The sequence below is a fragment of the Anguilla rostrata genome, chromosome 6 (assembly GCF_018555375.3).
Source record: "Anguilla rostrata isolate EN2019 chromosome 6, ASM1855537v3, whole genome shotgun sequence".
Taxonomy (NCBI): Eukaryota; Metazoa; Chordata; class Actinopteri; order Anguilliformes; family Anguillidae; genus Anguilla; species Anguilla rostrata.
In genome coordinates this window covers 5,144,854-5,156,102 of record NC_057938.1, presented here as the reverse complement: position 1 = coordinate 5,156,102, position 11,249 = coordinate 5,144,854, and the positions used below count along the sequence as shown (strand labels likewise).

The 11,249-nt window shown below is 48.6% G+C and overlaps 1 protein-coding gene across 2 annotated transcripts in view; it reads right to left on the bottom strand.

Moving 5' to 3' along the window:
- Nucleotides 1-7,594: 7,594 nt before the first annotated feature.
- eif2b3 (eukaryotic translation initiation factor 2B, subunit 3 gamma) overlaps nucleotides 7,595-11,249 on the bottom strand; it is a 45,087-nt gene continuing 41,432 nt past the window's right edge. For both annotated transcript variants that reach the window (XM_064341686.1, XM_064341685.1), the window contains one exon: nucleotides 7,595-7,820. In XM_064341686.1, the coding sequence (XP_064197756.1) occupies nucleotides 7,768-7,820 (53 nt within the window). In that variant the 3' untranslated portion in view covers nucleotides 7,595-7,767. The remainder of the gene's footprint in view (nucleotides 7,821-11,249) is intronic.

Below are 11,249 nucleotides of genomic sequence, written 5' to 3'. Positions count from 1 at the left end.
ACGTTAATTGTACTCTTCCCAATGACGGGTTTAATATTCTTCACAGAGCATGCGCCACCCCACGTCTCTGAAATCTCAATTTGTTTAATTCGAGGAGGAAAAAGGCAGCTGGAAATTGGAGCTAATGTGGAATGTGAAGAATTGCCCTGTGTGGTAAAGGGGGCCCCTTTAAGCCTAACAAACTGAGGGAGGTCTGGGCCGAGGTCTGGAGGCCTTGGGTAAATAAACCGGGGAGATGACCATGCGTTGTCCAGAAATCTGCCATCACGCGGCCTGCAAACATAAACCGATGCTGCCGCGGCCCCGTTTCTGTATGTGAAATCGCAAAACACGGAACGGCTCTCGCGCTCACCCATCACGCAACAGCGGAGCTGTTCTGGCCAAGTTTATTTATTGTACCCCTCCCACCAAAAAGAAAAAAAAGAGGGGGTGGGGTTTGAATGAACACCCCCAGCTAGATCCCAGATAGGGAATGACGTCTTGGGTCGCTTTTTCGTACCGTTCGGAATCACTGCAATTGATCAAACCAGATGAAAGCGCATAAAAATACAAGGGTATTGTTTTCAGTTTAGGTAAATCCCCATGTTTGTGGTCTCGTTGCAAATTAGTCGCAGTCCGATCACCCAAGACCACCCCTTTCGTTCTCTTTGATGTTTTACATTAAAAATAAATACATACAAGGCCATCAAGTGTTCTTTTTTGTTGCTGCTTTATGGAATAAAAAAACTTTCCATGTATTGATATATTATTACATTTTATGAAACACTTGAAGAAATTGACAAAAAAGAAACTTTGACCACACATCTACCAAACTGAGAGAAACCTAAAGTCTCAAAAAGCTTAGGTAATCACACAAATCTGGATTGAGCATTAGTTAGAAATAACTATTTCATGAATAACAAGACAAATGACGGACATGTATAGAAAAACAGAATAACTACACTTACATGCAGTATTACAAATGAATTTGGCATATGCCCTCACAAAATGATTTGTCCGAAAACCAGGTCATCCAGTGTCCATGTAGTGAAACAGATTGTGCAGCTATCAAGGTCACAAAACACTCCCAACACAGAGTCGAAAAAGTACATGCGTGAGCTTCTAATTATTTGTGTTCGACAGGATTAATGGAAATGCTAAAATGGATAAAATTAACTAGACTACCCAAACCCGATGAAGGGGGTAAACCTGTTGCAAAAGCATGTTGAATACCAGTTTATTCACCATCAACAAGACAAAAGACGCACGTGCACCACCAAAAACGCCAAATTTATGCAATTAAGAATGCATAGCAGATTGAATGCAGGGGTGTCAGATAAAGATTAGCATTCTGTTATCAGCTCAATCCGACATATGCGACTAGCTCAGAGTAGACTTGTTGCAGCGAGGTTGCGTCAACCCGCGGCATGTTGAAGTGTCCTAGCGCCTACCTAACCACTGCTCTGGCAGAAGCATCAGTAAAGCGCTGGTAAAAGCGCTATTAACAGTCCATTTACATTACCATACCAATCCCTTATTTACTGAGAAATCGCTGTTGCAAAGCCGTCATAGGTGGCCAGGTCTAGGCTTGGGGACCAGCGCTTCATATAGGGACACCCTAATCATCTCCAATAGCACGTGCTAGGGCTACATATAAACATATACAACAGAAGAAAAATACTGCACATCACTTGTGTGTACGGTGGAAAATCCATGGAGGGGAGGAGGTTGCAATCACAAAAAAATGCCTAAGCAAACAGAAGGAAGTCAAGGCTTTATTCAAATGGACTTCTGAGTTTCTATTTTAATATATATCTATTTTAAAAAGGGCACTAGGGAGAGCCTCTCTGTCACAAGCACCCCCCCCCCCACAAAGTGCCGTATAGCACAATGGCAAGTGTACATGTAGGCTTTGTGAAGGTCCGACAGTCTGTGAAGGAAAGGGCCTGCCACCCACGGCCAGAGATAAGATTAATTATGATAATGTATTTCTCTGCCCCCCCCCCCTTTTGTCACCGTAATGAATGGGGTCCCTTAAAGACATTTTCGGGCGTCTTTGTTTGTTCCTCTGTTGCGGAGGTATTGTTGGACCAGTGCTAGCAGGTGGTAGAACAAAATCAGGGCCCTTTGTCTTTGGGGTGTTCCACGAGGAACTTACATATTTATTCATTCGTTTATCTGTTCTTTGATTTATTGTGCTAAGATCAATGCCAGCAGGTTTAGAATCACATTAGATCGGTACAGAATATTGGTTTTCCACGCACTGTGATTACGTTCAGGGCAATAGGAAAGATGCTTTGTTATGTTTAACTATGCAGCTTGTGCAGTATTTGCACTGAAGTGATTCTGTTATTTGTATTACCGGAATTGTTGTGGTCGTTTCCGCTGAGGGAAAGCAGCTGTGCAATTCAAAACAAGCTTTTAAAGTATTATCGAAGCGAATAAATTCATGGCCACCGTCATTTAGAACAATAAATAATCTGTTCTTGCAAAGAAATTAGTGTCTGGCGAAAAGGGAAACCGCAAAAAAATACAATCAATCATCTTGTGTAGTTTCAACTTTGGAAACGAGGAAAAAAAAAAAACATAAAATCTACTCACCTTTCCATCAAAACATTGTCAAAAATCACGAGACAGGCGGTGATCAAAGCTACACTTCAATAAGAGGAGAAAGATTTCTGTACAGAACATACTGTTTTAAGCATTTCCCACCTAAAGGTGGAAAACCACACAAGACCGACTCAAAGTTTTTCCCCCTCCAAATTTGACTGGAAGTGGACATTGGTTACTATATCTTGATCTGGAAAGAACAGAATAAGTAATTTGTGGGATCATTATGGGTGGAGAGTAATCTCTAGATCACCAGAAATTTTTCATTAGAAAAATTCCTCAGCACCACCACCAGGAAATATACTCGTCCGCACAATGCTGACAAACCCTCCCTAGGGTCCAGAGCAGATACACACAGCTACAAAGGAACGGGTCAGTAATTGTGTTACAGGAAATGTACTTAAAACAAACCACACCATTTGCAAACATTGGGCTGAAGAAAAGGCAAATGAAATGGCCCAGATTGTCAAAGATTCATAAATCTGAGTGGTCGTGAAACATGGTTGCAAAATGCGTTGGTGTACTTATTATTGCAGCTCTGTGGTTTCATATACAGTTTAAAAAAAAACAACTGAAAGATGAGGATGTTAAGAGAAAGGCTGTACTAATATCCAGAAAGAAAATGTAAATGCTGAAAATGTCATTTTTAACTGTGTACATCGAATGTCCATGCGTCGTCTCATTGGCATACTTTAAGCTGCTCAGTTGATTTTCTTATCATAGGTGATTTATGCAGCTTGAATGCAATAAATTTACCAATGCAGTTGACTAATTACAGGTTATTTAAGGTAATAACCTTTCTCCGGGGGAAAACGGCACCACACAAGGTGAAAACACGGTTCAACCATGGTTTAAAGGCAACATGCAGCACGGGTACTTAATACCTTCACCTTGTCAAAACATTAATACAAAAGCTTTCTCCGTCCCACTGAGACATTGGAGGGGAGACCCAAAATGAAAGTTACCCTCAATTAAAAAAAAAAAAAAAAAAAAAAATTCTCACGGTCGCAATCAGAGGCACTGACCGCGTTTTAACCGACGCGGTCCGGCATGATGACAAGAGAGAGAGACGGACCGGCGGGGACATCCCAGCATGCTCAGCTGAAAAAGCAGGCGAGAGTGTGGAGCTGGAGCTCCAGCATCGGAGTTCTTCTGGAAGTTATTACCCCACACTGTGCCCTCTGGCTCCCAGCCCCTTTGTTGGGTTGCAGTAAGCAAGATGCTCCAAAAAGCCTTGAAAGAAAGTGTGTGTGTGTGTGTGTGTGTGTGTGTGGGGGGGGGGGCGGGGGAGGTGGTGGGGTGTGTGGGGGGTGGGACGGACACACAGAGCCTTAAAAGCCAGTGGGAAAGAGAGGAAATTAGTTTGTGGCGCAAGAACACAGAAGACAAATTGAGGAAGTGTTCTGTTAATGTGCAGGGGTCAGCAGCAAACACGCAGGTTCCCCGCCACTTGGGTGGGCCACCCAGCCTCTCACCCTGCACGTTCCGCCCTCCGGGCTCGGACCCCCCACCCGTCGTCGACCAAACCACCCCCCCCCCCCACAAACCCTCCCCCCAACCCCACCACCCACCCACACCCACAGCAAGGGGGCACAATCCTTTAGCTTCTTTCCCTGGAACTTTTCCCCCTGCCTGTCAGTTGGTCAGCCTGACCCCCACCCCCCCCCCCACCCCCAACACCCCCCCAGGGCAGAACGAGCAGACAGGCTAGCCCGCTTTATAGCTGGTGGCAGAGCCATTTGGCCGGCCTCCAGAAGCGTATTTATATCACTGTCCCGGTGATTTACTGCACCCCGAGCTTCATAAGCACCTCGGCACTTACGCTCCTTACAGTAACTGCCAGTCAAGACGCATTTAGCCGCCGGCAATAAACATTAGCATCTTCATTTTGAGTGAGCTGGATTTTCACGTCACCGAGATCTGTCCGTGTCTTAAGTGCGGCGTTAAAAAAAAAAAAAAAAAGAGAGAGAGAAGCTGGATACACACGCGCGCACACAAATGCATAGACACAAACACACACACACACACCCAAAAATACAGCCCCAAACACACAAACAAACACAAACACATACAGACGCATGCGCACACACACACCCACAAACAGCAAACATATGTGCACACGCACACACACATGCACGCACACACACGCACGCACACAGGCACACACATAAACACACATGCACATGCACACACACACACACACACAAATGCACCCGCGCACACACACACACACACACACATACAGACGCATGCGCACACACACACCAACAAACAGCAAACATATGTGCACACACGCACACACACATGCACGCACACACACGCACGCACACAAGCACACACATACACACACATGCACACAAATGCACGCACACACACGCACATGCGCACAAACACACACAAACGCGCATACACACATGCACACGCACACACACGCACATGCGCACGCACACACACGCACATGCGCACACACACACACACACACACAAACAGGCACCGGCTCATCAGGATAATGTCCTAAGCCTCGCAAACAAAATGTGCTGAGCACGACCCTGATTAGCTGGAGTGAGATCAAAACCCCCTAAACGAATCCATAAATTTCACGGCTGGTGTGGATTTCCGGGGCCGTCGTCAGACCCAACCGAAAGACGACGAGCATCACGTCCGATATGCCAAATGACCGGGGGGTGGGGGTGGGGGGGTGCGTGTGTGACCCCAGCGCACTCACAAACAGGGCCTGGAAGCCCACTCCGGGCCCGGGCCGGACGCAGCCGGGGCTGATATACGATCGGCCGGCTGACACCTGACCCCCGGCGCTGGAGGACAGGCGCATCTGTCACGTTCGGTCCGAGCGCGGAGCGACACTCAACACGGCGCTCCGAATCGCCCCCCCCTAGGCCCCGCGTCCCGCGACACCCCGTCTAAACACGCGCGCCCCTACCAAAACACGAGCGCGACGGGACGGGTTCGAGACGACGAGCGTAGAGGGGGGCGGGGTCGGGGGGGAAGCAGGAAGCCGGCGCGCCTTTCGAAAGGGGGGGGGGGGCAAAAATGGTCGCCGACTTGCGGCGAAAACAACGGGGGGCCGACGGCGGCCGCAGCGGAACGCGCAAGGTGGGGGTCGCGTCTCCTCGGGAACGCCATTTCTCCCCCCCCCCCCCCGCCCCTGCGCCCGAAGAGGAAAATCCAGACTGCGACCAGCGTTTCTGGGACAAGTTAAAAGAGAAGAATACATACATCCCGTAGCACGAAGACTCAGCCCCAATCCAAACAGCAGCTACGACCGTCCAATTTTCCTCTGTTTACAGGAATTACCGAACGCGTAATTCTCCGCTGCAGGTCGTGCGGAACGCAAATCAGACGCTAATTAATTTGACTCGAAGCGCACGATTCTGTCTCGGATCTGAACGTCTCCGGTCGGGTCTCTCTTTCTACGATTTCAAATCAGATAGCACGCTCGGGACTTGTTAAATTGGATTACGGCGGCCACCAGATGTTTACCGAGCTCTTCGCTCGCTTTCGCAGTCGCGGGAGCGCGTTTCCAAATGGCCATCGCAGATTTCAGTCCTCCCAATTTCTAGGAAAAGAGGGAACTTTCTTTTCTCAGATGCTTGTGGCAAAGGACACACAAGCAGACCATATATCCTCTTATAATATTTCAGACAAATAATCTACCGTTACAAATCTGTTAGTGAGCCAAGCAATCATTTTAAAAATGAACACATGTAGTCTGCACACTGGACTCAGGAAGAGAGGGGGGGAAGCTATAAAAGAATATTACATTGTAGACATTCTGAAAGAAAAAAAAAAATGGGGTTCATAAGAAGACTTTTTAAATGATTGTTTTTTTTATGTGAGCTGGGAAAAGGGTAACATTTCCCACAGTGGTGCGAAAAAGGTTAAATAAACTAAAATGAGGAAACTCGATTAAATTTTCTCGATTAAAACGAGAGAAAAGAAAAGAAAAGGGAAGAAAGAAAAAGGGACAGAAAGAAAGGAACTTTGGGGTAATTATTTCAAGCTGCTGCTAATGATGACAACAAAAAAAAACAAAAGGAAAAGGGAGAAAAAGAAAGGGTGGCGATTATGCTGCAGATGACACCGGCGTCCTGCCCGGCGCTGAAACAATACGAAGCGGGCACTGTAAATCACACAATTACGCGAGCAGAGCATCTTCCTCCGACGGCTTCTTTCGTGACTAAGGAACCTCAGACCTGTAATTTAAGAGTTGCGCAGGGGAAGGAATGCCATAAATCTAGAGACAGAAAAAAAAAAAAAAAAAAAAAAAAGTAGACTCCTTTCTAGCATTTTGTAAAAGTGGGAGGGAGGGATCGCTGTTTCTTGTTGAGATCTCGCTGGGTGGTCCGTCGCTCCAGTTCAGTGTGTGTGTGTGTTTGTGTGTGCGCGCGCGTGTGTGTGTGTGTGTGTATGCACTCGCACGTGAGAGTACGTGTCTGCGTGCGTCTGAGTGTGTGTGTGTGTGTGTGTCTGTGTGTGTCTGTGTGTGGGGGTTGTGTGTGCGTAAGGGTGTGTGTGTGGGTCTGCAGAGGAGAAATATTTCAAAGGCTGTTCTACGTTTGTGTGCGTGTGTTTGTGTGTGCGTTTGTGTGTTGCATACGCAAGTCTGTGCGGGCATGTGTGTGTGTGTATGAGAGTGTGTACCTGCACGTGTGTGTGTGCGTGTTTGTGTGTGTGTGTGTGAGTGTGTGTGTGTGCGTTTGTGTGTTGCATACGCAAGTCTGTGCGGGCATGTGAGTGTGTGCGTGTTTGTGTGTGTGTGTGAGTGTGTGTGCGCACAAAGAACAAATAAAATGAGCTCCATTGTGGTTGCCCGATCCTAGCAGCAGCACAGCTAGCTCTGACTGACAGGCGGTGTTCACGCGGAGAACGGTTCAGATGAACAGGACCGCCTGGGAAAAAAAAAAACTGCTTTCCGTCAAATCGCAGACAGCTCTACTGCACATCTGTTACATTAATAACAGAAGAAAGAAAGAACTAAGAAAAGTAATTTTGAGATAAATAAATCTGCTTTTATTTGGACACCTTATATATAAAAAAAAAAAAAAATAGAGAGGCTGACGGGGATGAGTGTCCATGACTACAGGGCCCTCACTGTGGCCGGCAGGTGCTCAGACTCCACTCCGGAAGCTTCCGCGTCGCTCAGGTGCATTCTGGGCGCATCTAGATCTCCATCAGCTGGTCACTTCCAACGATGACCTCATTGGTTCTTTCAGCTGGAGGGGAGGGAAAAGGCAACGTTAGCGTTAGCTCGTTTATCGCTAAGTGCCCTGGAGTCCTCACTCTGGAGCCCGACGCCGCACAGCATCTCTGCAAAAACCACAGACCGTCAAACCGTCGGCCAATGAGAACGCTCGCCTTCCTGTTGCTAATCTTTATCTAGGCCCAGGGCTGCCCAAGTCTGTTGCTGGAGATCTTACCGTCCTGTAGGTTTTCACTCCAACCCGAACAAAGCAAAAAAAGTATTTCATTCTTTTTTTTTTCTTCTAGAAACTAGAAAATATTAGTGTCAAGTTACTTTTTGCTTGACAGGTGAAATTGTCTTGCCTCAGTGGCAAATCGTGAAATTAGCAATACTCTCTCACCTCACTGCCAATCTTTTTTGTCATATTCAGCACACCTCATCCAATTGAGCTGCTAATTAGTAGAATTGGGTGCACCAAGTTAGGGTTGAAATGGAAGCCTACAGGACAGCAGATCTCCAGGAACAGGTTGGGCAGCCCAGATGTAGGTATTTGGATATGTAGTCACTTCTCTTTTTCCCCTCGATACAACCCTCCCTGTATGCAATTCAGAGTATTAATTTTGGTCCTAAAGCTATAATTGCTTCTGGGATCAAAAGTATAAGGAGACTGACTTCAAATATAGCTCATAAGACACAGTTGCCTCACTCTCTCACTTGAAGATTTTCAGGGCTTGCTTCAACAACCCTTCCCGTAGCAACGGCAAACATATCCCCTTAGTTACGCGTTTATGCGATTAAATTCATTTCGTAAGCGTAGCTTCACAAACCACAATCCATTCTGGACACTGGAAGACAACATGGCTCTGCTTTTTCCTCTCTTTCTCTCAACACTGTCGACAGACACGTGACCACAAAAGACCTGGAAACAATGGCACACACACACACGCACACACACTCGCACGCACACACACACACACACACACACGCACACACACGCGCACACGCACACGCACGCACAGACATGTACTCACACACACACGCGCACAACCAGTCCAACAGTCCATTGAAAATGATAACAGTAATAATCATAAGGACGCGAGCTAGTAATCCCCTGGAGAAAGACACACAGGCTGCATTAAGCCGGGAGGGAGGCTTTCTTGTCCCGTGTAAACAACACGCATCCCAGTGAAAAGGGATCCGGACAAAAGGCCGCTTCTGCATTTTAAAGGAGAGATACATCGAGTGTGGAGCGACGGGAGAATGGGGAGTTCACCTCCAGAGAAAGAGAGAGGGGGAGAGAGGGAGAGAGGGAGAGGGAGAAGGAGGGAGAGGGAGAGAGAGAAAGGGGGAGAGGGACAGAAAGAGAGAGGGGGAGGGAGAGCGAGAAGGAGATGGAGGGGGAAAAAAAGAGGAGAGAAATAGAGAGATAAATGAGGATGAGAAAGGACAGGGAGAGAAAAGAGGAGGGAGCAAGTAGGGGGCGAAATGAGACAAGAACAGGGCTAGCAGAGGCAGACACCGTGCGGAGAAAGCTCCCGGCCCTGCTCGCACCTGCGCGGCGCGCCTGTCGCTGGGCGCGCGCGTGCGAGGGCTGCCCCGTGGAGCTGCGCCGTGGGGCTGCCCCGTGGAGCTGCGCCGTGGGGCTGCCCTCGCGGCCCGCCCTCCGGGGTGGTCTCCGGCGGAAGTTCCCATCCCTCCGTCCCGCGGAGAGGCCTAATGCGTTTACCAGCGGGGGAGCCCGGCCCCTATCCGGCAGCAGGGGGGGAGGGGAGGGAGGGGGGGGCGCTGCACACTAGAGCGTGGGTTCGGGGGGTCCTGGGGAAAGGGACCGCGCTCTGGCCCGTGGGGGACGACACCCCGCCCGGCTAACGGGGAGCGATGGGCCGGTGCCGCGCAACCAGAAGGTGGCGGGCCGCGCACCTGAGGTTTGCGTGTTCGAATCCTCGACGGGACACTGCCGTTCGGGTCCCTCGAGTGCCGTATTCGACCCCAGCCCAGCTGGAGACACGGGTCATAAAACGGGCAGAATGCATTTCAGATTCACTCCGAATAAGGTCAGCGGCAAAGCAAATAAGCAATATAACTTGCTTCGAAAAATAAAGTTGGGCAATACTGGACTCTGGGTGTTCTGGTTTCGAAATTTATCGTCCGAGCAGCAGACAACCAGTGTACAGTGTTCTAACGGGACAGGCACCAAGTAGACCCCACTGTATGTACACGCTCAGTCACTACTGAACAAGCCACAGTCTGTTACCCTCACTGCATGCCCTTTCCTGCAGTACTACAGGAGAGCTATCACAGTTCAGAGGAGAATCACTCGCTTACTGTCAGCTGCTAGCCTGGGGACACCTGCCAATCACTTAGGAACGTACTACTGATGTGACTCGGTTCGACTTAAAACCACCTAGCCGCAAGTGGATGAGCCCGGTTATCGTCATGGTAACGGCTAACAGCCGCAGCCCTAGCTGATGGACTGGCCACTGCCTTGAGCCTACTGCGTTTTGCCTGTCTATAGCTGTAGCGAGACCCAGCAAGCCTGTGTTCAGCCACTGAGCAAGGGACCAGTGTAGCTCTTACAGTATACCAGAAGATGAACGCTAGAGCCCACGCAGTAACATGTGTCCAGTGTTAATTCAACTCCAACAGAGTACATATGAGTCAAACTGGGACCAAATGTACTCTCTAAGAGTTGATTTAACACTTCGCCGTTCAGCAGAGGTTTGGTTCTCTCGAATGATAATCACACGGTGAAATGAACGCCTCTCGTGCATTCTGCCCAATGGGGTTGATGCAAACTGCAGTCTGGAGAGAGAAAAGGCCCTGTCAACCCCAATTAAAAACCCCAGCGACACATCTGCCAGTAATTATCTGGCCATAAAAAACAACATTTGCATAAAGCAGGGTGAGTTCACTCGGCTGTTGGACAACAATTGACAGCAAAAGAGAAAAGGTGGTACGCGTTATTTACAACGAATTTAAAATCTCCTAAACTCGCACTGGAGGCAGCCGACAGTACGCCAAACCTTATCTTCCACAAACCCACCCAAGTCTAAGAGTCACCACAGCATTTTAATTCGGTTTTACATCCCCCCCCCCCCCCGCCCCCCTTGATCAAACTGCTGGTCCTTTTTAAAACAAACCGACATGTTCCTCTTACAGCACCACATTAAAAGCGGGCGGAAAATTTCAATTCTCAGCACTATTTCGGGACGAAACCCAGCGAAATCCATCGCAGTATCGAAATGAATGCTTTTATAATAACAGGCCGCCTCCTCTCCGCACACCACCCCGGAGCTGGCAGACCCGCTCCTCCAGAGCGCTAATAAAAAACGGGGTTCGCCTTTGATTCGGGGTGTGCTTGGAACAGCAGGCCGTGGGGGGGGGGGGTCCCCCGGGTGATTGGGGATTTTTGGGGAGATGTTCCAATGAGGTTGTGTGCCTGGGTAATCATCTCCAGACC